This window comes from Ylistrum balloti, unplaced genomic scaffold, assembly GCF_031769215.1.
Source record: "Ylistrum balloti isolate Yb309-2 unplaced genomic scaffold, AGI_CSIRO_Ybal_v1 Utg369890, whole genome shotgun sequence".
Taxonomy (NCBI): domain Eukaryota; kingdom Metazoa; phylum Mollusca; class Bivalvia; order Pectinida; family Pectinidae; genus Ylistrum; species Ylistrum balloti.
This window is the reverse complement of record NW_026782023.1, coordinates 429,024-455,271: the sequence shown is the minus strand read 5'-3', so window position 1 is coordinate 455,271 and position 26,248 is coordinate 429,024. Positions and strand designations below refer to the sequence as shown.

Sequence of the window (26,248 nt, the reverse complement as noted above, 5' to 3'; positions counted from 1 at the left end):
TTGTATTGTCATATACACCCTATACTTTTCGAGTTTGTATTATCCTGGTCATAGCTGCCTTTGTTTGTTAGAGCTTGCGTGAGCATAGTTCACGGTTTTAACGATCCGTGACCGTTACTCTTTACTAATAGGGTAGCTAAGGGGGAGGGCGAGGGAGGTTTCTTTACTAATAGGGTAGCTAATTGTGGTCAAGTTAAGCTAACAAGCAGAATAACTATGCAGTTTTATGCTGGCTAGCTACCTCGTAAAATATACTTAATAAGGAACTTCTTCAGCTTCGCCCGAATTTCAAGGGATAGGGTAATGGTATGAAAATCCATTGATTAAACATGATAAATTAACCCTCACATCTTGGTGAACCTACACAACAATTAAATACCAAGTCATACCTGCGATGTCTAGATACCAGTTACTTTTAGCTGTTGAACCGTGAATATATATATATATATATATATACAGTTACTATGCACCTGAAGATCTAATACAGTGAAAGCGCTAGTGCAAAATGTAACGTCTTTCTTCTTTTGTCAAAAATCATTTATATATATATATATATATATACGCTATTTTACTCTTAAACTAAACGCCTGTAGGACATCTACGTATCCTATTTTTACCTGTGTCTAATCTTGTTTTAAATCAAAAACTCTTCAACTAAACTATATCAAAATATTGTAAGATATCACAGGAAAATGGAGCTGTACGTGTCTATAGGATGACTTTGGATTGTCATCACACAGACGCTGTTATATAAAGCGGCTGTGACACTGAGGATATTCAGTACATCTTGAACACTCCATCATGGACATTGCGATTTACCTTTTATATTCGTTTTGTTGTGTCTTGTACGTTATTTCATAACAAAATACGAAATTTTCTTCAAAGTATTTTTTTAATTATATAAACTGGAGCCGTGAAAAGCTTACAGATATTTGCACTGAAACCTTTCCCCTTTATTGTGAACTATCGAGTGAATAAATAGTTCATTGTTTGTAACTGTGGGTCACGCTTGGCCTGCATGACTGACCAGGACGACTGATCATGACCCCACACTGCCCATAGCTTATCTTCTTTCAAAAGTTTAGCTCAAACCAGTTGTCCACTGAAGATCAAAATCAGTCTCATTACCAAACCGAGAATACCGTTGTATGTTAATCTATGATGAGATAACATCTTCTCATGTCACTTCGGATCACGTTGTATTAGGACGTGTCATCTTATTCTAATGACGATAAACTCTTTTTATCTAGATTCCAATGTACAGTGTTTCGTGTCAATACGATATTTAGCTCCTACTTGGAAGTTCACGTATCAACTTCAACCAGGGACCCACCTTTCTGCACTCAAAAACTGGTCGTGTAAAAAGTACATCCACGTTCTCGACAGATTTGCTGTCAGTTGTGAGCAGGGATTTTATGATCCTTTTGTCCATAAAGATATATCGAAACGTTCAACCATTTTGCATTACAGTTATTATTTAATCAAATTATTGAAAATAAGAAATGGAATGTAAAATTCTATTTATTATTATATGTCCCTGGGATACAGACCATATATATATATATATATATATATATATATATTAAATGTGACGTCTACATGCCATGGAGTAACTAGACTCTAGAAGGTTCAATTTGTATATATGTGAACTCGAAATAATTCCTTCCTTGTAACCCAAATATGAACATTATAACATTATCGCTTATTACACATATATGATATAACCTAATGTGACGTCAGGTTTAGATAATGAAATGACGTCACACACTTACGTGTTCCATTGTGACGTAAGAATGGAGACCATAGGTATCGATGACTTTCAATGTGGTGTGAGAATGTGCATTTTCTATTAATGATTTGCCTAATAACTAATTTTCCGTTTGATACGGTATTTATGAAACTCGTCATATAAAAAAAACCCTTTATCTCGCTTATACCCTTTGACTCATTCCATAAAAACATATCAAGTGGAACCTCCTGTAAAATCATGTATATCAAACCTACAAGAGGCTTCGGTCACGTGATATTCCCACGTAAATTTGTCTATATTGTTCACTTTATCATCAAAACAGAAGATAAGTTGTACAGCGTATTACAACAAGAAAACCCAGAGGTACCAACCATTGCACGAGACTCGCATTTTTCCTCTTTTCGATTTTGCTATGACATGTCCCAGAGGTGCAGAGAGCGAAAGTAATCATAGCCCCTGGTGTATAGAGCATGAAGTGATCGTAGCCCCTGCTGTATCGAGGATGAAGTGATTGTAACACCTGGTGTATCGAGGATGTAGTGATCGTAACCCCTGGAGTATCGATGATGTAGCGATTGTAACCCCTGGAGTATCGAGGATGTAGCGATTGTAACCCCTGGAGTATCGAGGATGCAGTGATCGTAACCCCTGGAGTATCGAGGACGTAGCGATTGTAACCCCTGGTGTATAGAGGATGAAGCGATGGTAACCCCTGGAGTATCGAGGATGTAGCGATGGTAACCCCTGGTGTATAGTACATGTAGTGACCGTAGCCCCTGGTGTATCGAGGATGTAGTGACCGTAGGCCCTGTAGTATCGAGGATGTAGTGATTGTAACCCCTGGTGTATCGAGGATGCAGTGATCGTAACCCCTGGAGTATCGAGGACGTAGCGATTGTAACCCCTGGTGTATAGAGGATGTAGCGATGGTAACCCCTGGTGTATAGTACATGTAGTGACCGTAGCCCCTGGTGTATCGAGGATGTAGTGACTATAACCCCTGGTGTATAGAGGATGTAGTGATCGTAACCCCTGGAGTATCGAGGACGTAGCGATTGTAACCCCTGGTGTATAGAGGATGTAGCGATGGTAACCCCTGGAGTATCGAGGATGTAGCGATGGTAACCCCTGGTGTATAGTACATGTAGTGACCGTAGCCCCTGGAGTATCGAGGATGTATACCCCCCTGGAGTATAGAGGATGTAGCGATCGTATAACCCCTGGTGTATAGAGGATGTAGCGATTGTAACCCCTGGTGTATAGAGGATGAAGCGATGGTAACCCCTGGAGTATCGAGGATGTAGCGATGGTAACCCCTGGAGTATCGAGGATGTAGCGATGGTAACCCCTGGTGTATAGTATATGTAGTGACCGTAGCCCCTGGTGTATCGAGGATGTAGTGACCGTAGCCCCTGGTGTATCGAGGATGTAGTGACCGTAGCCCCTGGTGTATCGAGGATGTAGTGATCGTAACCCCTGGTGTATAGAGGATGTAGTGACTATAACCCCTGGTGTATAGAGGATGTAGTGACTATAACCCCTGGTGTATAGAGGATGTAGTGACTATAACCCCTGGTGTATAGAGGATGTAGTGACTATAACCCCTGGTGTATAGAGGATGCTTATTTCCATGTTGATTTGATAGATAGATGACTATTGATGGCATGGATAAGGACTGAAAATCTGTCGGCCATTCCACCATTTTAACAATCAGTCCCAAAACGCAGAACGACTATCGCTAACACACTAATAAAAATATTCTATATTTCTCACGAGCGCCAATTGATAGCCATCTGTCCGTCATTTCATTTTACAACTCTTGAGCCTCAGGTGTGTATTGTATATCAACTCTGACCCTTAGGTGTGTATTTTATATCAACTCTGACCAGCAGGTGTGTATTGTATATCAACTCTACCCCTCAGGTGTGTATTGTTTATCAATTCTGACCCTCAGGTGTGTATTGTGTATCAACTCTGACCCTCAGGTGTGTATTGTGTATCAACTCTGACCCTCAGGTGTATATTGTGTATCAACTCTGACCCTCAGGTGTGTATTGTGTATCAACTCTGACCCTCAGGTGTATATTGTGTATCAACTCTGACCCTCAGGTGTGTATTGTGTATCAACTCTGACCCTCAGGTGTGTATTGTATATCAACTCTGACCCTTAGGTGTGTATTTTATATCAACTCTGACCCTCAGGTGTGCATTGTGTATCAACTCTGACCCTAAGGTGTGTATTGTTTATCAACTCTGACCCTCAGGTGTGTATTGTATATCAACTCTGACCCTCAGGTGTGCATTGTATATCAACTCTGACCCTCAGGTGTGTATTGTTTATCAACTCTGACCCTCAGGTGTGTATTTTATATCAACTCTGACCCTCAAGTGTGTATTGCTTATCAGCTCTGACCCTCAGGTGTGTATTGTATATCAACTCTGACCTTCAGGTGTGTATTTCATATCAACTCTGACCCTCAGGTGTGTATTGTTTATCAGCTCTGACCCTCAGGTGTGTTTTGTTTATCAGCTCTGACCCTCAGGTGTGTATTTTATATCAACTCTGATCCTCAGGTGTGTATATATCAACTCTGACCCTCAAGTGTGTATTGTTTATCCGCTGTGAACCAATCATATTGGTCCCTTTGTTTAAAATCTCAGAGACCTTTTTGATACATAAATTCAAAGTCTGCTAATATTTACTGAAATTATTTTGTTCAAAAGGGCCATGGTAATTAGCTTAAAGTGCCATAACTCTGTAAATTACAGTCAAATCAGTCACATTTATATACGGCTGTAAAGTCTGTTCATATTTGCTCAAATTATTGTGTCCAAAAGGTCTGTGGTAATAAAATTGCTCAGCCATAACTCTGTTAATTTTGATTGAATCTGTCCCATTATTGAACTCATTCAAAATCTCATAAATACAAGATGCCCAGGGCCCTAATCATTCATCTCGGTGAGCTCACAAGCAGAAACAATTGGAATGAATGTGTCGTATATAGAAGAGGATATCAGAAATACTTTTTTGCACCGTAATAGAAGAGTTTTTCTGAAATTGTAACAGGGGTAATGAAATTTACAATTTTGGTAAAGTACTAAACCCTTCAACCCATAAAAAATGTCCAACTCTACCATATTTGGTTATCAGGAGTTTTTTTAGTTTATTTGATCCTTTTCCAACACATCCATCAGTCCCATGGGGTCAGCTTGGGTCAATGTCTGCATAACATCAAACTGTCAGCCTTTACTAACAATTCTGAGTTTCACTAATTCCTAATAAGAAATAAACAAATTCAGCTCAAAAATGTATTTTTCCACCATGAACAATTGTAAAATTTAAAACCTTCCCGAGGGGAAATGGGACACCCTAGTGTCTTGAGACTTACACTTTGGTAAAGCACCTTAAGACCCTTCCATTTATAATGGGTATTGAAATGAAGATCTTTGAAATTTCAGTCAGTTTGATCCTTTTCGGCCACAGCTATTAACTGTCAGCCAGAGTCAATAGGAGAACAACATTAAACTGTCATTCAGTACTAGCAATTTTAACAAGGTTTGATCAATTTCCGATAAATTATGCTAAAAAATGTTATTTTCCTTGATATAATAAAATTTAACCCCTTAGTCAGTTTGACCCTTTTTGGCCAGCCCCCTCAGGCCCCAGGGTATGGGGGACAATATAATACAAAATTTTTTTTTTACCTTTGACTATGGAGTGTTTCTGCCAAATTTCCAGGTTTTATAGAAGAATAAGAATGTAAAAAGTTCGTGGATACACAATGGACAACAAAACAGTATCGCAATAGGTCATTAGACTTCGTCTTAGGTGACCTTAAAGACTTACATACCAAGTTTCAGTAAAATTGTTTTATATCTAAAGTAATATGTTCACAAAGCTCAAGGGTAAGTGGTTTAATGAGCCATAAGTCTGTAAGGCACTGTTGAATTCATCCTATTGACAAACTCATCCTAGATTTTATCACACCAGTTCATATTACTCCAAGTTATTGGGTTCACAAAATTCATGCATGACTTGCGTTGCACAACGGGCAAATAACAATCATTATAGATCACAATGCCCTCTTAAAGGATATTTCTCAAGAAATGTGCACAAAAAAACTGTCTCTGTAAAAGCAAAAGGCATCAACAGCCTGTATCACTCACATGGACATTAAAGAAAAGACTGGCAAAATAATTGTGTTTTAACAACCCTTTTCAAGGTACCATTGTACATTACAAATATTTGAAATTATTTCATTTATTTGAGGAACAACTTTAGTGATCAGGATCACAGATACCTGCTTGCTTGAGGCCAAAGCTTCTGAAACTCATGGGAGAATTCTTAAATATTTTCAAAAAATATTTGACCCTTGTGACCCTGAAAACAAGTTAAGAATGTTTTTAAGTGGAAACTCTAAAACACCTCATCCAGGCCGAATATTCATACCCTGGGTCTTTTATCACTTAAAACAATTCCCAAAAATGTTTACATTCAACATCCTTGATATTGAAAGAGATTTTAGATCATTAATTTGAACAAGCGTGTCAGCCATTCATCTAACCATGCCACAGAACTTTAAGCAGCACCCAATATTTTAACATATTTGACCCCTGTAACTTTGCAAGAGGGTCAAGGTGAATCACTTGAACAAACTTGGTAGCCCTTCATGCCAGCATAGAACATATCCAATATCAACACCCTGGGTATTTAGGCTTGCGAGAAGTCGTTAGAGGATGTTAACATATTTGACTTGTGACCTTGAAAGTGCATCAACATTAATCATTTGGCCTTCTGATTATTAAGAAGTTGGTTGAATATTTTTTACACATTTGACCTCAGTGACCTTGAAAGTAGATAAACATCTTTTGCTTTAACAGTCGTATTGACACCAGCATACTGAACATCCAATTTCAGCACCTCAGGCCTTCCTATTATTGAGAAGTCCTTTGAAGATTATTACATATTTGACCATTGACCTTGAAAATGGGTCAAGGTGAATTATTTGAACACAATCTGTAATCCTTCACATCGTCATGGTACAGACACAATATTGACAAATTTTAGCCTTTTTGAAAAGAAATCCTTTAAGGATTATAAAATATTTGGCCCCTCTGATGTTGAAAGTGGGTCAACGTACATCATTTGAAATAATAGCCCTTCATCCTAGCATATTACATGCCCATTATCAGCACCTGGTTCTTTAGATTAATGATAATTGTTTAAAGATATTTATATATTTGACACATCTGTGACCTTGAAAATGGGTAAAGGTGATCATATATAAGAAATTGAAAGCCTTTCATTAAAGCATGCTATAAGCCCAATATCAGCAATCCCAGTCTTTTGGTTATTGAGAAGTGGTTTATAAGCCTTTTAATTTTATTTTAATTTAATCCTTTGACCTTGAAAGTAGTCAAGGTCAATAATTTCAACAAGCTTTGTGACCCTTCATCCTAGCTACAGATTCAATATCATCATCCTAATCCTTTTGGTTATTGAGAGATCATTTGAAGGTTTGAATATATTTGACCTGTGATATTAAAAGCGGGTCAAGGTCATCTATTGAAACAAATTTGACATCGTTTTATCCGAGCATGCCGAAATAAATTGAAAAGTTGAATTGATGCTCAACAGATACCAAGCCCCATCTTAATATCACTTGCTCTATGGGCATTTGAGCTGATAACCAAATAAATTGAGCCCCTTCATCTGTACAATCGTGAATCGCCATCTCCTATAAATGTTTCGACCCAAATATGAGTAATATCTAATGCATAGTTTTAAAGTAGCCGTCTATAGCAATATAGCCAAACTACCTTCAAGACAGTTGGTCAAAGCTCCATTATTTGTATAATTTTGAATCCACACCACCTAAACATGCTTCCAGTCACTTTTTCAAAATTCTAAGCAGTAGTTTATAACAAGTTGTTCAAAGAAATTGTTGGTGTATGAGAGATAAATGCCTGGGTATGGCATAAGCTCTTTTTCACTAGGGCTTCACCATTTTCCTTGTATCACTCATCTTGTCTTAATTTATGCCTTATTTGTAACTATGTGGTATAAATTAATTTTGATATCCATGACTTAAGAAGAACTGACTTTGACAAATATAATGGTAACAGTTTTCTATGAACAGGACTTTGTTTTCATTACTGTCACATCTGTGACTTTAAATATGGATGAAAGGTAATTTCTTTGGTATGGTTTCATATCCAATTATGCTAGCCAAATAACATGTTTTCTATGTTTTTGTGAATCATGAGAAATCATGTCCCTGTGTCAGATTTAACCCATGTAACCTTAAATGTTGATTGCCAGACTGGCACATTCCATCCCAGGATTATACTAGCTTTTCTGAATGGTTGTACAGAAGTTTTTAAGAGACATTGACAAACACTGTGCCACTCGGCCATCAGGTCTATGTAAGCCAAAAATTAAAAACACTGATTTTCTCGTCACAGCCCCTTTAATGCCGATAGAGAAGTAATGTCTTTTTTTTTCTGTCACTGTCTCTTTTTACTTCCCAGGAAGAATGATGCCATCATACTGAAAAGATAAAAAAGCAAATCATTTGTGAGCTGCCTATGATGGTGAATATAACAAATTAAGAAAAGCTCTAATCAAACAAACCATAATCTAATAGAACTCATTCAGAAAGGTAGAACTCGTTTCTATGAGCAACCATAACCTGTGTTTTGATATTAAGTAACCTCTACTGTCAAATCCAAATCTTATGCAATAAGTATAACTCATCAATTTCTGTTCAAGTTTTGTCACATTGAAATCTTTTGCAATGTAAAGCTTAACTCAATAATGCAATTAAGAATTTATGCATATATAATATTTGCGAAGGAAAAGGAAATTACTGTATTTGCTTCTTTTAATTTAATACTTGCAGCATAAGTATTCCATAGAAATTGAAAATATACTTGCAGCTGTATGATCAACAATACAAAATGTTTATTGATGGTCATATATGAAAAAAATTCATGAAAATATTCTAGTATCACCCGATTTCCTGCTTAAATTTGGTTTGCAACTGAATCTCACACTAGTTTCAGATTAAATGACAATATCAGCTGATACCAATTTTCATGAAAATTAAAACAACCCAAGAAGAATAACTTCACTGGTGCCAAATTAAGTTTCATGAAAGTCAAGAATTATGAAACTGGTACCATAAAATTTATTAATATAGGGGCTTCCTTGACAATTTTGGGAATTCCTATTGGAGACTGCATTAGGAAAGATTCAGAGACATTTTGAAAATTACTCCTGACACATATAACAAAAGTAATTTCCCAGTTGGATTAAAGAATAATTAACGAACTTCATTTTTAAAGTCAATGGGAGTGCCATCTATATTTAGGGTCATCTATATCTTCAGGAAATTCCCTGGATTAGTTAAGTTGTACTAATGTACAGGCTCTGAGAGATAAAGTTTTATTGGAGCCCTTATTGATGCAATATAGTTGTATGTGTATACAAGTTGATACATTGTGCACACATTTAAAGAATATGAGTTTAAAAAGTATAGAGGTTTAGGAAGTAAGAGAATACAGGTTTAGAGTGTACCTTCTGTTGGAACCACTTCATGGATTCCTCCTTGTTGACTTTGTGTTGACAGCCAATCTTGCTCTTCCTTCTCCTCCTCTGTGAAATGTTGAAACCTGTAACCACAAAAAATATGATTATCTCCCTTCCATTAATTTAATTAATTAGCACGATACAATTTATTTCAAAAACTTCATTTTTTCAAAGACCTTTCTTACAGAAATACATAGTGATCCCTTTCTACCTTTTCACCTTTTGATCAGAAACAGTTTTTTGTATAGAATTGTAAATTTGGCAGAGTGATTTCTGATCAAACTTGTTAAACGAGTATTAGTTATATCAATGACCACTACAAAATTAACAAGGTGCAGGAACTACATTGGATTGGGACATCTTGTGTGGATTTTTCTAAATTCTGCCAGATACCTTTCACATATAAACAATCAAAACCTCACAATTCAATTTCAATCATGTGGCATGTTTGTATCACCATCGTGTAACTAACATCACAACACATGTGTGTCAGTGTTGCAAAGATGTTGACCTTTATTTTGCACAAAGATAAAAGCAGTCGGAGGCATTACAGCAAAAACCTCAGTCTGTGCCAATGTGCTTACAACCTGTACCAGAAAACTTTTAGGTTGTTATTCATTTAAAATTTTTAAAAAATTGACAAAAGGTTTTGAACATTCCCAGTTTTTGTTACATAATACCAGGAAGTTTAAAAGTTTTTAATCTGCAGTTATTTTCAGTTGTGTCTGATTTACTTAACTTCAATATTTATTTATGTTTTGTCCCACCCAGAATTCATAAATGTAATTTCTTTTATTATTCCTGCCACAATGATCTGGGCTATGGAAAACGATCAAATAAAACCTATCACAATCGTGTAACTAACATAACAAAAGTTTCGGAAGCATTACAGCAAAAACTTCAGACTGTGCCAATATGCAATTATATTAACTATTAGGCTGATGTTCTATTTCACTGGTCAAACTGTCTGGGACTTCAATTACATCAAATGAAAACTGTTAAAAGCATCTAGTAAATGCTTTACTTCATGGACACTTCAAAGATTTTTTTGTCAAATGCTCTTTAATTTACACTAAATTAGTTTTCTCTGTAAGTTTGAACTGCGGTCACATACTGTAAAATAGCTTTGAAAAAAACAAGTTTCATTTTCAGAGGAATATATAATGGCAAAGTGTGTAAAGTTTGAAAAAATTCTCAAGGAATTAAGCTGCTACATTGCTGACAAATTTGGGAGATACGTACTCCTCCACGGAAAGAATGTGCTTTCATTTCATCAGTGATTATAAAGGACGAATTTCAGTTCCTGGACTATAAGAATAAATCCAACCTTACTGTATCACCATCGTGTAACTAACATCACAACACATGTGTGTCAGTGTTGCAAAGATGTTGACCTTAATTTTGCACAAAGATAAAAGCAGTCAGAGGCATTACAGCAAAAACCTCAGTCTGTGCCAATGTGCATGCCAAATACTGTGGAATCAGAAACATGTACTGTTTTTGAATATAAAAGAATATCAAGGGTTGTATTTAGGAGAAAATTTCAGATTATATAAAATCTTTATTTTCATGTTGAAGCATCTCTTGCTTAATTTCACTAAATAATGAAAAAAAAAGTATACCTCTTAAAATTTATTTTTGCACAAATTACACATGTTAAAGAAACACGGGACCTATGGGCCTTTAAGTTTACCTGTAATTTTCCACCCTTTACCTCCCTCGGGGACAAAAGCCATTTCTTTTATCTATTTTCATCCTCAAAATATTAAAATCTAATGCTATATTTCATAATAAAAGTAGAAAATAAAACCATTAGCCCCACCTCTCAGCCATCTAAATAAAGAAGCTATACTATCAATTCAGATGCTCACTGCCAAGTGATGCTAACCATCACATTTCATCTAAATCTGAAAAAAACATTTTTGAGGCAAAATGGGCTATGTAGTTTTAATCTTAATAGCTTCAAACTTCTCAGAAACTTCAGGCCAGAAGTCAAAAGTACATGAGATGTGATGTGATCTTGATCTGTAGATCTGATCACTTAAAATACAGAATGCTATTTGTCATATACTCTTTTAGAATACTTTGATCAGAGTCTATGAGGATGGATAAAGTGTGTACAAGATCAGGGTTTTCTATAAGAGCCGGTCGCCGGCCAATTTGACTGGCTACTTTGATCCGCCTACACCAATCCAGTTCCGTAATAATGTTCCGTACACGACCACACATACACGGCAGGCCAGCCTCCTACTTTCACTACACAGCCTACTACTAACAAAATTATGGAAAACCCTGACAAGATTATATATCTGGTGTATCTTTAGAGCAACTTAAGCTGCACAATGCACAACCAGAAGGAAATCATGAATGTCATATTTAGTTGAACAACAATCAATGCAATACTGATTTTTATGCAAGAATAATGTTAAAAGAATACAAACCTGGTCTTCCAAGAACAATGTAAAAATCCATGCCGTAGATTCCAATGGAAGGATCATATTTGATTCCTAAATCGATGTGTTCCTGGATACCAAAACCAAAGTTTCCTGTGGCTGAGAAGTTGTTCTTTCTCAATTCGTATTCTCTAACCTGAAGCAAAATTAAAAATTTTGTTAGATTTTTCATCTTTTTCAAATCAAATCAAATTTCAACTGAATATCATCAACAATACAGTGCATGCTAAATTGGACAGTGGGGGAGTACACACGAACGTGCCTATATCTGATATCAGGACACAAACAAGTGTGAAAGCTTATTGGAACAAAGTCTCAAAAGCAACTTAAATTTCCATTCTGAAAACTTGCCTTCAAACCACGCTCCAAAATCTCCTCTGCTTTGGCTCCACGGACAGTACAATGAACAGCGATGGTTTCGTTTCTTCTGATTCCAAAAGAACGTACAGTGTAGCGGGCTGAAATTACAATTTTTTTAACCAAATTTCAGGTCGATATATATATACAATGTATTCAGACTATAAATACAAAAGCATTGTTCAGTAGGAAATCTGCGGGTTTAGTATACTATGTCATTCATGGCAAAATGATATTAACTGGTATGTTGTCACAGGTGATAAATTATATATAAAATCAACCCTCAGAAGATTAGATTTGACCTCATTTCTACTCAAATGAGGATAATTGTCGGATTGTTGCTAAAATTTGAGTCACAAAAACAAAGTAGATTAGAATATTGATTTGGTTATTCTATCATTCATTTTCACATTTTTCAGATACTGTATTCAAATATCAAACACCAATGTTCTGTTTATAAAAGTCCCTATCCCGTTTACAGGCTCCTTACAGTTTTGGCACTCAACACTAATCTGCACAATTGCAAAGACTTTTATGCCTGTTTAGGCAAATCTGGTCTCCCAGCAACTAAATACTAATAATTATTGCTGGTGAAAGTGGTTTTTAAATCACTCTTTACAAGAATAATTTTACTGTCAGCCTTAAAAGTATGCCGTTCTTCATGAGAATTTTTGTCAAAATTAATTCTATTACATTCCTCTCCAATTTTAGGATTTTTTTTATGGACGTAAATGGTATCTACGTCCCTGGTTTTGTGCACTTAATGGGTTGGATATAGCACATACAACTTTGGACCAAAAACACACCCTTAGAAAAAACTGGCTGTTGACCAGTGAGCTGTTCCAATACTTTGGCTGCCCTCGTCAATCTGTCACCAGATTCCCCAACACAGATGTTCAGACAGAGTTTGACGATGCGCAACTGGCGCATGACGTTGTTCTTCCTTTTGTCTGCCTCGGCCTGCAGGAAACAAAATAGAAAATACGTTGTAAATGCAGATTGCTCACAGGAAGAAAAAACATGAAGTTCAGGGAGTATAAAAAACAACAGGCATGGAATGTAGGAATATATATTCACATCGAATAGAATAACTCCAAAACCGAATATGAGATAACGTAAAACAGATAGAAAGAAGAAGTCGTTTCAACCTTAGTCCCTAGTTCTGTGATCACGGATTCTACAATCTTGCAACTTCCACTTGTTTTGGAATAAAATACTCAAATTAAGACATATTTTGCCCAATTAAAATTTTCATTGATAGGAAAATGTCGTAGGCTGTCACTAAAACATTCAAAAATGCAGTTTATTTATCTTGATAACAGTAATATATTCGAAAATTTATCGTCCAACCAAGTGTGTACGTAGTTTCGAACAGATATAACAGCCGTTATTATTACTTGATTCAGTAAAGCGAATCATTAAATAGTCGATGTAGCTTGCAGATAGAATATTGAAAAACACAGGATTGCATTTAGACCATCCACTTTTAATACTGAAAGGGAGATGGTTATCGATTGAGATTCATTTTGATATCATGTGAGGAAAATGACACTGACCGCCATGTTGGGATTTTACCGGAAAAGGAAGTCGACGTCTATACGCTTCTGAAATATCATTATAAATTGGTCCTAAAAAAACATAGTCATGTGACCACATCATGCATTGAATGAAATAATTCAGTGGAGTATAATAGTTTCCAATAGTTTTATTAAAATTATTATTATTTTCATAAATACCGGAAGTTTATCATAACATTTAGTCACGTGATTCCAAAGCCTCCGCATAGCAACTAACACAACTTCCTGTGTTCTTGCAAGTACGGCATTTTATATAATACACGACATAGGATAAAAATGAGCTCAAGTGGAGAGGAAGAAGAGGCTGGACCTAATGTAGATTCTAATGATCCAGACGAACGTATCGCCGCTCGGAGAATTCGAATTACAAGACGAGTTGAGGCAGCAAAACGGTAACGTTATTATCAATATTGGACAACACCATAAACACCAAAAAATGGAATCGTTTTTATCTTACCGATTCGTACTTGCGTGCACTCAGTGTTTTGATAAGAAATTATTCACTAACGTTTCCGTCTTTTGATAAGAAATTATTCATCTTGCACTAGAAAGTCAATTCACTGTCATTTCACGTCATCATATAACATACCGCTGGGATACTGGGATAAATATATTCATCTCTTTTTATCCAGTGCTGAACTTGGTGAGGATCCTAATGAAAAGAAAGAGGTGAAGGAGGAGCTTAGTAAGAGCAGAAAACAGATTGAACAGAGTCGACTGTTGCTTTCGAAACTGAACCAAGATGCATTCGAGCTTGTCACAAACATTCGTGTAGCTGGCGATGCTAGAGAGGCGGCAAGAAGAACAGAAGAGGAGGAAGCCAAGAGACTTAGGTATACAGTGTTAATTGTTTTAATAAACATTTACTTCATATATATATTTAGCGAGGACGAGCAACTAGAGTGCATTTTGTGAAAATCATTGGAATTTCTTTACTTAACATATTTTTATTGTTAACCTCTGTCTGATGTACATATGTGTATGTATGTTTTAAAATGAAAATCATATGACTCATTTTGAAAAGGAAGGAGAGACTGGAACAAGAAGCCAAAACAGGAGCTGAAAAGTTCGAAGAGGTAAGATTTATTTATGCATTTACAGTATATATATATATACATGTATTTCTTTTTTTAAAAAAATTTTCATTGGTTAAGTTTTTTGATATTTTACAAAAACTTTAATGCAAAAGTTTTTTTTTCAATGCTTTTGAGATCTGTCATTTTTTACCTCATTCTCTGAAATAGCAAATGCCCTCAAAAATAGCAACCTTTACAGTCATTTGAAATTACTACTAGCCTTTCTTGGTCAAAGTATGCTTTTTACTGTAGTATAAGTGGTTGCAAATCAGAGCCCCAGAATGGACAGGATCTCCTTCCACATGGTCATATTACATATTGCATGTACACAATATTGGTAATATCAGTGTACATGAAAAAGAAGCAAATTCTGTATGATATACACTGGTATATTCCTGTTTAGCAGAAAGATTTATTTACATAGCATTTATTTTCCTTTATAACCTATCCTCTTTGAAATTGTTCTTTGAGAAAACAGCCTATATGACAGAAACTTGGAGAAACTTTGAGCAGAACAGCCCATTAATGGCAATGAGGAAGGTGTGACACTATGATAATGTAAAACAATTTTCTTATATTTGGAGTTCAGATCACAAAGAAATGGGAATCAGCACTTCAAAAGGAAATTCCCCAAGCTTTACATCAGGTATGAAATCTCAAATTGATTAATGATTTTCAAGAATCTTTAGCTAGTCTTAAAATTATAAGCTTAGAACTAAAATTATTTTTACTTATAAAAATCAGAGATGAATCTTGATCAACAATTTGAAATTCAATGAAGATGCCACTTGTCTTTTAATTTTATTCCAATTTCTAGATAATTTTCAAAATACTTGTTGTATGAATTTGAAATCTGATGAGATATATTATCCAGAAAAAGTTGTGTCCCAGTAGTACTGTTTGTGTTAATAGAACGCAAAGAAAAGAGGTAAAGTTTAACATATCTGTTTTGTCCTTTAGATGCTCCGTCAGCAGAAACAGAATTGTGACACCATTGTTGGTGACAAAAACAAGCTGATCAATGACTTTCAACAGGTAGTTACTCCAGGATGTGTCTGTTTTACCTCCTGTTGTAAGGCTGGTACTGGAATCACAACATATCCTCTAGAACTGTATCTTTTTGTCTGTGGATTGAAATCTATGTTAATAGTTTTAATCACCCCTAATTTTTATCAAATATTCAAATAGGAAAACAACAATTATTGTAATTATGATTCTCTATTCCAATATTGCTGACTTCCCCAAGAAAATATTTACAACAATTGTTTTTTATACACGTTAAGTAATTTGGCTTAATCACAGGTGTGAAAGCTTCTGGAGTTTAACTGTATTATTTCAATTGATTGAATATTTATAAAATTTTGGTATTTACAGTTTGGAATTTATAGAAAAACAATCTAGGTGATATTGGAATCTTGATTGTGGATCAATTCTTTTAATCTTTCTGCCAATCCACAGGAGCTGAAGATCAAGGATGATCAATATGTGAAGGACCTGAAGAAACAAGCTGAGGATGTGGACCTGATGATAGAGAGAATGGAGGAACAGATGAAGAAAGTTACAAAAGCAGCACGAAAGCAGCTCAATGAGACAGAGGTTGGTGCCAATCCTGTACACTGGTTCTTCTCAGTTCCGAAGTATAACACAATCATTTCGTGATTTTATTCAGAATTTATAATCTGTTTTGTGAAATTCTTACATATGTATTCAAAGATAGTGGAAATTTCTACAATACACCAAAAATTTCAGTGGGGGGGGGGGGGGGACATTTGTATCTGTAGAAAGTGTTTGTATGTATAATGAAACAAAATAAGAAATGGAAGATATATGATTAAAATATTGTCCATCATGAACTGTTGGAATTTGTACAGGTTTACACGATCCAGATTCATGATAGGGAAACATAGAATGTTTATAGTGCTTTATGAAATTATACTGAAGATATGGAAAATTACTAATTCATTTCAAATTCATGAAGATTATTAATTTACAATAAAACAATATATATATATATATATGTATATATATGTGTGTGTGTATATTTATAATACATCAATATCATAAACATATATATGAATAATTAATGCATAATAACCATTCATACTGATATTAAGTTAACAATAATTTATTTTGATCAGCTTCTAAGGAAATCTGTTACTTACACCATGAACTTTATAATGAGATAACTGTGACCAATTTTCTCCAAGACATGACCATATTAATTGTTTCATTGGTCCATACTGGAAATATTTCTCTATATCATTGTAAAGGAATTGATAACATGGCTTTAAAAGGCTACCATTAATGAGCCACATCCTATTATGTAGTGAGGGTTTTGATTAAAATACAAAAATAAAATTCATATATTAATTATACCTTCAATTTCTTGGACAGATGGCTTTCAATGCAGAAAGAAATGAACTGTTGGACACACATAAGAAGAAATGGGAAGAAAGGATGGAACATCGCCGCCAGAAGGAAATAGATTACATGAAGGCACGTGAGAAACGTGTCGAGGATTACGAACAGCAAATCCACACGATACGTGTTCAGGATGCTGAGGAATATAATATGATAAAAATTCGCCTGGAAACAGATGTGCAGGTAACTACCATTTATTTCTGGTTACAAATAAGGCCAGTCCCTTGAAAAGGACTATACCTTCAGGCAGATATTTTGTGGAAGAGAGTTTTCCTTCTGACAGTTAAAATAAATGTATACAAATGCAACATAATGATAGGCATTAACTTTTACTAATATAATATACTGCACTTCTACAGAAATATTAAGTACTTAAATCATTATTTTATAATCTAACATCTCTGGTAAGTTAGAAATTTAATAGATCATTTTGTATTGTTCTGTTGAAACATCATGCCACAGACTAATATATAGGTGCCTTTTTAGTCTTGGACCATAGGATTTGGATTATTACTTTTTAGCAGGCCAAGTAAAATATAGGCAATGAAGAGCTGTATTCTTCACCATAAACTTTCTTTACTTATTTGTCAAATCAGTTTTATATTTAGATGATGGAGCTTCTTTGTCATTAGTTTTAAAATTTAATGTAACTGAAAAAGAATGACTTTTTAATTTGAAGAAAAAGTATTGTTGTTGTTCTATAAAATATAGCTTCATGTCAAGTTTTTGCTTTTTTGATATTGTGAAAAAATGATAAAAGATTTTAAGTTGACATTAAGTATGATTTAATGCTCCCAAACGGAAAGCATTTAGTCGCCATTTTGTCCATCCGTCCATCCTTCCATATCACAAAAGTTAAAATGGGTATGAACATGAAACTTCACATCTCGATAAGGAGAGAAGTGCAGTGTAGAAGAACCATAACTCTTTTGCATAGTTTAGGCTTTTGATATATATCAAGGGTGACAGCTTCATTTTATATCATTGAATTGTGCATAAATTTCATATAAAAACATGATTAATTTTGCAAAGTTCTAGTCTTAAGACATTAACAGAATAGGAATGCATCTGATTGAAATGTGTCAGTTGCAATTTACTTGGTTGGTTGGGCAGAATATTCATAACACACCTTTCACCTGATGTTGGGTACCCAGAATTGACTAGAAAAGTTTTCCTCAGGTACTCTGGTTTCCTCCCACAGTAAGACCCATCACACCATCTGATTAGTATAAGTATGAATAACTTGTTCCACAATCGTTGTAAAATGAGCAACATTAAATTCAACCATTTCCTTATCATTTCAGATCCTTGAGCAACAGTTACAGCAGATGAAAGCCACATACCAACTAAACCAGGAAAAACTGGAATACAACTTCCAAGTTCTGAAGAAAAGAGACGATGAAAACACAATCACTAGATCACAGCAAAAACGAAAGATTACAAGGTTTTTCTTGTTTGTTTGTTTTTTTTCTTCAAATATTTTTCAAAATAATTTTTTATCTAAATTATGAAAAAAAAAAAATGATCGAAATATCAAGTAAATAAGTGTTTCTATTGTAAAAAAACATACCCACTTTTACATGTTATATCTTGTAATACAAATATAATATTTTGTCATTGTTTTACAGGCTGCAGGATGTCTTGAATAGCCTGCGTATCAAACTGGCCAAACAGGAAAAACAGTTCAAGTAAGAAGGATTTCTTTATGTAAATGTTAAACAAAAAAGATCGTACATGAAAACAGATTTAGTTTAAATCTTAGATTTTTTGTGACTTTTTGAATGTTTTATGTCAATTTAATTTCTAGACACCTTTAAAATAATATTTATAGTTTACACAAACATCATTGTGTCTGTAACAAGTTACAATTAAGAACACAATCTAACCATGTATTTGAAGTTTTGCTTAGATAAAACAGGACCAAGTTACAAACGTAGTATATACTGTTGATTCACGGTGTATGGTTGACATATATTTGGTCGATAATGAACGGTTTACTCTAAACCTGATCCAATGTTTTCCTATAGAGATGAGAACCAGCAACTGACTGAGGATTATAAAAGAATTACAGAACAGTTTAGAGACCTGCAGAGAAAGTCGAGGTAAGAATTACCAGGGTTTTCCAGGGGACCCTCAGATTTTATGAACGTACAAGTCCAAGGACTCAAATCACATATAACATCGAGTAAAACTGTATCAGTTCTGTCCTTTGTCAATTTAACAAGTCAAAATGCAGGTTTTAAGGGTCAGGGAAATCCATGTAAAACCTGCTTTTTACATTTTCGAGACTTTTATTTTCAACTGTCACTCATAACTTGTCTAGATTTATTCCATTTTTGATCTTGTCAGCCAGTTGGGGTAGGGTTGGATTATACGAGGAGTCAAGTTGGTTGGGACTCAGGGATCACCATTCTATCTCTTCATCTGTCTTATGTCATGTGTTGGATTTTGGCCCACGTTATAGTCCTTAACACTGAATGTTTTAATTTCTTTTACACCGTATAAAACTTGGTACAGCAAATGTGTGGTATATGTTATTACTGATAATGTAGACACAAAATGTACATATGAAATATACATAAAGAAAGGAGTTCTTTCAATGTTGAGAAATTCTGCTGATGTTATGGTCTTTGGCAACAGAGCGGGTTGTGCTGTGACACCTCCAGTTACTGTTCTCACTTACAGCCTCTTTGAACATTTAATATAAAATTCCATTGTCCTGAGCAGTAGCCACACCAACACAACTAATGTAGGTCACTGTGACTCATACCATCTGCGCTCACTGAAATTCTTCTATGAAAACTTTGTAACTTTGTAATTAGGTTAGACTTCATCAAACAGGATGGAGATCAAACATGTATTCTCTGTTTAAAATGATTAATCATGGAGGATAATTACATTTCTTGATATCTTGGCTTCTCTTAATCAGTGGAAAATTGGTCATGTGTACACAACATGATAGCTTTTTAAAATACATGAATTTTCAGTGATAATGGATTTCGTGAGTTTTATTTTCCCATAAAATCAAGTGTCATCAATTTTAGTTTTTTTCAGAGAACTTTGAATTGTTATATGATTTTACATAACTATACACTTCACACTTAAAAACTGCAAACAAGGTGGTGTTCTTTTTGTTATGTCATTTTATTTTATCTGTGAAATTTTCTTATTGTCAGACATTTCATGGCGGCCGATCACAAAAAGTTTCATGATGTGTGGTGTATGAACGAGGAAGAATGTAAAGAACTTGTAAATGCGATTCTAGAAGCTGACCGCATCATCCATGAACATCAGCTTGGCCTTATGTATCAGACACCAGATATGTAAGTCAACCAATCAAAATCAGTCTTGCTGTCTTGATAGATTCATGGGAATTAAACAGTTTTTCTTCTAGAATGTTTAAACCTAAATAACCCTGACTTATATTTTAGTGTTTATTGTACCTGAGAATGATAAATACATGTAGAATCTTTCACTCCTGGCAGGTGATATCTCTCAACCTTAGGGGTAAGATTCTTAATTTGCTTTACTGGCCATTTTATATATGTAATGTTGTCATTATCTCAATGCTATTGTTACTGTGACATCTGTTGATATTTTCAAATCAATTTATAACATTTTTGCATTTTTGATATCTTACTGTACTCTTATCTTCAATGAAAAACAAACATTTATTCATGATGTCTTTTGATGTTGCACCACAGTAATTTCTTAGAAAATGCTGGTCCCATCGTTAGTGAAGCAACCAAGAGGAAAGGGGTCTCAGCTCAACAAATTATACAGGAAGTGATGTCACAAACAGGTGAGACAATGTCTAATGGTGAAGAGTTATACATCGTTAGACCAAGGTAACACAAAGTCCCTCTCCTCAAAGATCACTTAAATCAAGTCTCAGATGAAAGACCTAAATTACTTACTGAGGGTACAAGATTAACTAATGACCAAGTAACTTTCACCGGTTAAAGAAATTATGAAATCAAGAAAGGACAAGCTTTTTATCAATTCTAATTGAAATTCTACCTTCACATTACTTTTAACTGACTGAAGGGAGTCACCACACGGCTGGAGAGGAGGAAGAGGATGAAGATGGTGAACTGGATGAAAATGCAGATGGGAGTCTCCCTCCAGACCACCAACCAGTCAAGAGCACGCTTCTGTCCAAAATCAACGCCACCACCATCAAACTGATCCTGGAACTTCTCTGTGATGAGTCGGTAGGTACTTTTCTTTTTGTGAGATTTTAGAATTTTATCCTGTTTTAGTCTAAAGAAGTATTAGGTACACAATCTTGTTTTTAGTCCGAAGTGTTTTAAACATGCTCATCCAAGGTCAAAGTTCATACAAATATTATCTCAAGTCAGATGTCATACACAGAGGATTGAATGCCAAATGTCTTATACACTGTATCTAAGATCAGATGTCATACACATGGTATCCAAGGTCAGATGTCATACACATGGTATCCAAGGTCAGATGTCATACAAACAGTATCCAAAGTCAGATGTCATGCACACAGTATCCAAGGTCAGATGTCATGCACACAGTTTCCAAGGTTAGATGTCATACACAGAATCCAAGGTCAGATGTCAAACACACAGTATCCAAGGGCAGATGTCATGCACACAGTATTCTAGGTCAAATGTCATGCAAACAGTATCCAAGGTCAGATGTTATGCACACAGTATCCAAGGTCAAATGTCATACAAACAGTATCCAAGGTTAGATGTCATACACACAGTATCCAAGGTCAGATGTCATACACACAGTATCCAAGGTTAGATGTCATACACACAGTATCCAAGGTCAAATGTCATACTCACAGTATCCAAGGTCAAATGTCATACACACAGTATCCAAGGTCAGGTGTCATACACACAGTATTCTAGGTCAAATATCATGCAAACAGTATCCAAGGTCAGATGTTATGCACACAGTATTCAAGGTCAAATGTCATGCAAACAGTATCCAAGGTTAGATGTCATACACACAGTATCCAAAGTCAAATGTCATACTCACAGTATCCAAGGTCAAATGTCATACACACAGTATCCAAGGTCAGGTGTCATACAGACAGTATCTAAGGTCAGGTGTCATACACACAGTATCCAAGGTCAGGTGTCATACACACAGTATTCAAGGTCAGGTGTAATACACACAGTGTTCAAGGTCAGGTGTCATACACACAATATCCAAGGATAGATGTCATACACACAGTATCCAAGGTCAGGTGTCATACACACAGTATCCAAGGTCAAATATCATGCACAGTATCCATGATCATATTTCATACTAAGGTCAAATATATCATATACACAGTATTCAAAGTCAGATATCATACACCGAGTCATTAGTCATACTAAAGACATCTGAGATCAAATGCCAACTCAGAGTTAACCCTTCAGATGTTAAAGATTCAATATCAATACTAAAATACACACCACAGTTTGAAAACAAAACAAACTTGGAATTCTACCCAAGGACATATCGGATATTGTTTAATTCATCTTGTTTACTTTGACAGGGATTTTTGGTGGAGTCCAAATTAAACAAGCTGCTGGCTCCTCTGGAAAAAGATGAGCGCTCATTAATGAAATTGGATGCAATCTTTAGTGTAAGTACATTAATCAGGAACATTTTAAATGTTTGACATACACATATTTGTTTCTATTGGTATTAAAAAACCTGTATCTGGTCGAATTCAAATGAAGTTAAAGCAACAAGTAACTTTGTTCTTTCATATGCCTTCATCTGTCCACCTTCTTTGTTCATCCATTGGTGAATATCTTCTCTAATCTTAAATCCTCAAAAAAGTATTCAAAGCCACAAAAGAAGGTCAAAGGTCAAATTGTCGTATCATTATATGAGTTTAACTACTTGTGCTCCTTTACAGCTGAGAAATATCAATGTAACCTTATGATATACACAATATATGACAACACACTTGTTCAAATTTCCTACCTTTGACTGAAATTGTTTTAAGTTAAGTATTTTAGGAATAAAAGAAAAATATTAAACATAACCTGTTCTGAGATTTTTTAATCCTTGACTCGATAGAAGTTAAGGCTGTGCTCTCTTCTGTTTAAATGTATGGATCATGTGACATTATTTCAGGCCCTAGGAATAGACACGGAGGAAGATGTCCATCTGTTGGCTAGTTATTTCATGCATATCAAAGGTCGAAAACAGCCACAGGATGAGGAGGTATGTTTGAATGCTGCAAATGTTATTATTTTAAGTAGGACTTGAAATGATTTACATTTAACACTACAAACCATATAATGAACAGCTAATATTTTACAGTTGAATTTTTATATCTTTACTTTTCAAAAAACAGGTGTTTCTTGAGATATATAGGGATTATTTGTATTTTCAGAAGGAGACAGTCGTGGATGAGCCCTCTCAGACAGAAGTCAGTGGAGAGGTATGTGTGTATGCTAAAACCTCAGAAAATTTGTATGGATTGTTATACTGAATAGCAAACTTCACCTTGGGTTTACCAATAATTCCGACCAAAAAACAAATATGTTCTCTTTTATGTTTATTCTTGTATTAAGATTTCATCAAACTAAACTTCCTGCACATACAATCAATTGTTCTCCTTTTTGAAGCTGGACGATATTGATGAAGAGATTCGAAAGCTTACAGGAAAAGAGGGCGACCTGGAATCAACTAAGAGTGAGACAGTGGAACTGATCCATCCCAATGAAGTTTTGAAGGCTCTTCGGGCATTTGTTGAGGAAAACCGACAACCCACCAAGTATGTTTTCCTTATCCAAGAATAAAAATTCTTCCATCTCATTCTGTAAACACAGCTTACTATCATTGGATTACCCTCCTCAAATTCTTAAGAATAATAAAAGTAAAACAAACATACCAAGAATGGACCCAGTGAATTTCAATTATCAGAAATAGACCCTAGACTAGATGTAATGTATATCTGGGGTCATGAAATTCATAATTTTGGTGACCCTTTCAACTATGAAGACTGTTTTTTGAAATTTAACTCAGTTTGGCCCCTTTTGCCCTGCCTATAAAGCCTGTGGTGGGGGTCAGCATTGGGTAGATATGTGTCATCCTGTCATTCTATTATAATACATGCAATTCTAAAAATAATTCTTTCCAGTTATGCTAAAAGATGTAATTTTCCTAGTATGATTAACGTCATCCTCTGTCCTTTAAATACATTATGCTTTTGCAGGGAGAAAGGGAAGCAGTCCCAGTTTAAGATTGTCTCCCTTGAAGAGCGTGACAGTTCAGACGATTCTGATTACTGGGCGAAGTATCCATCTCTCATCTCTACAAACAAGGAAAGACTCTGGGATGCTTTACTAGAGGGACTAGAAAAATACAGGTACCAAGACATGTTTTAAATGGACATGTATATGTCCAGTGCTTCTATATAGTTAGAGCACTGATCTTTCCTGTTTTTTTTTGTGGGAGATCAGAAATTGTCTTTCCGGTAGTTTTGATGTTTATTCATTTCCTCTTTACGCTGTCTTTGATTTTAGTTTTTGTCCATTTGTATTGATGTGATCATCGCCTTCAGCAAGTCTGTCCCGTTTCCTTGTAAAAGTTTGGTCATTAGCAATCCATTTACATAATGTATGTAACTATGGTCCATACAATTCTAGCCAGAGCAGCAACCCTCGGTTTAAAGTCTAACCACAGTGTGATGGGACCTACAGCCTTTCATAACGGGGGTATAGCGACACAATTTCTCAACCCAAAATCACAGCATAATAATGTTAACAAACAGTAGAGCTTTGAATTTTAGAAAATATTACTGTGTTGTTTACAGTGAGACCCTAACGAGTCGGTCAACACTTATCAATGAGACAGACGCACTGCGCCAACAGAACGCAGAACTGAGAATGTTGCTTCACCAATATGTCAACTCTAAGGTACTAATAACGACTATCAAGGTTGCAGTCAATCACCTTATCAATCTTATAATGTTCTTCATATATCACACTAAGATATCTATTCATAGGTGATTTTTTTATTGTAAATATCCATTTTTGTCTGATTTTCAAAGTGGAATTAATTTTGTAGGGAAATGTTTATATCACTAAATAATTTGTTGTCTATAAATGTGAAAGTAACAAGCTCCTAATTGCATCTCAGTAAAGTTTGTCAATTTTGTAAAACGATTGATTCTATTAAAAAATTTGTAATTCATGAAAACAGTATATCTTGCCATGTTACTTATAAATTATGACTATGTTTTAACAGGTGAATGCAGAACTTGAAATTCCTCCAACACGAGTTCTCCAGTTAGAAATGAATCCAAATGTTCAAAAATAAATATGGTAACCATGACGACCAGGAATCATCAAGTGTAAAAGGATGTGATGTACTCGTTTACTGAGTCTGCTGGCTTCTACATTGGATCAAGATGCTATCTTTACATAAAATTTATCTAGAGACAACAAAAAATCTGGGAGGCATATCGGAGATATTGTGAAGTCTTTCGAAATAGTATAATGTGGTCAGAACTGACACAATATGATTTTATACTGTGAGAATGAAAAACATTGATTTTTATCAAGACAATGAGGAATATTGTTGAATATTCAATCCTAGAAATCAGTGATTCATAAGCTACAGTATTTTGATGTGTATTTCACAGCTTATACTCTGATAAGATCTGGCATACAAATTAAAAGATGATGTATGTACTTCTGGGAGAATTTCAGCTGGACTTTGGGAGGCTTGACTGTGATAAAATAACACATTATTGATATGTACTATCAATGTATTTAAAGTGTAAATATTATTTTAAGATTTTTTTCTGTAAAATCATGTGTAAGAATTAAATATGTAAATAAATATGTGAATACCTTAAATATGATTCACACTTCAGAAATTGTTTTCATAATGGTGGCTACAGACATGGACTGGTTATAAATGTATATTGAGAGAATCACAACCTTTTCCTTTCCTGTATCAAACAACCAGCTCATTGTTTGATATATGGCATGATGTAGTTGCATGCATAATGCTGATTGCTGTATACAAGATTT

General features: G+C 35.0%; 3 protein-coding genes across 3 annotated transcripts in view; 1 reads left to right on the top strand and 2 right to left on the bottom strand.

Annotated features, from left to right (window-relative positions):
- LOC132546432 (diacylglycerol kinase theta-like) overlaps nt 1-86 on the bottom strand; it is a 37,581-nt gene extending 37,495 nt beyond the window's left edge. The window contains exon 1 of the mRNA XM_060210144.1: nt 26-86. Within this exon, the coding sequence (XP_060066127.1) occupies nt 26-86 (61 nt within the window). The remainder of the gene's footprint in view (nt 1-25) is intronic.
- An 8,115-nt stretch (nt 87-8,201) lies between these two features.
- Nucleotides 8,202-13,745, bottom strand: LOC132546443 (large ribosomal subunit protein uL5-like). Its single transcript, XM_060210155.1, has 6 exons — nt 13,708-13,745; nt 12,958-13,111; nt 12,146-12,252; nt 11,783-11,930; nt 9,330-9,424; nt 8,202-8,300 (listed from the first exon to the last, which is right to left on the bottom strand). The coding sequence occupies exons 1-6, from the start codon at nt 13,711-13,713 to the stop codon at nt 8,271-8,273; spliced, it is 540 nt and encodes a 179-aa protein (XP_060066138.1). The 5' UTR covers nt 13,714-13,745; the 3' UTR covers nt 8,202-8,270.
- A 259-nt stretch (nt 13,746-14,004) lies between these two features.
- Nucleotides 14,005-25,778, top strand: LOC132546448 (dynein regulatory complex protein 1-like). The gene is made up of 20 exons (XM_060210160.1): nt 14,005-14,120; nt 14,361-14,561; nt 14,753-14,804; nt 15,394-15,450; nt 15,765-15,839; nt 16,263-16,400; nt 17,199-17,408; nt 18,530-18,669; nt 18,854-18,913; nt 19,253-19,327; nt 20,402-20,548; nt 20,930-21,027; nt 21,273-21,439; nt 22,747-22,836; nt 23,337-23,426; nt 23,599-23,646; nt 23,834-23,982; nt 24,424-24,576; nt 25,024-25,126; nt 25,458-25,778. The coding sequence occupies exons 1-20, from the start codon at nt 14,005-14,007 to the stop codon at nt 25,527-25,529; spliced, it is 2,241 nt and encodes a 746-aa protein (XP_060066143.1). The 3' UTR covers nt 25,530-25,778.
- Nucleotides 25,779-26,248: the final 470 nt, after the last annotated feature.

What these genes read in the sequence shown, in the direction of transcription:
- LOC132546443 (XM_060210155.1), bottom strand. An exon ending in TTTTGGAGCGTGGTTTGAAG is followed by an intron (nt 11,931 to 12,145) that starts GCAAGTTTTCAG and finishes ATTTTGCTTCAG; the next exon opens with GTTAGAGAATACGAATTGAG. An exon ending in CATTGTTCTTGGAAGACCAG is followed by an intron (nt 9,425 to 11,782) that starts GTTTGTATTCTT and finishes TTGTGGTTACAG; the next exon opens with GTTTCAACATTTCACAGAGG.
- LOC132546448 (XM_060210160.1), top strand. Translation starts at nt 14,005, where the DNA reads ATGAGCTCAAGTGGAGAGGAAGAAGAGGCTGGACCTAATGTAGATTCT. An exon ending in GAGGAAGCCAAGAGACTTAG is followed by an intron (nt 14,562 to 14,752) that starts GTATACAGTGTT and finishes CATTTTGAAAAG; the next exon opens with GAAGGAGAGACTGGAACAAG. An exon ending in CAAAAACGAAAGATTACAAG is followed by an intron (nt 18,670 to 18,853) that starts GTTTTTCTTGTT and finishes ATTGTTTTACAG; the next exon opens with GCTGCAGGATGTCTTGAATA.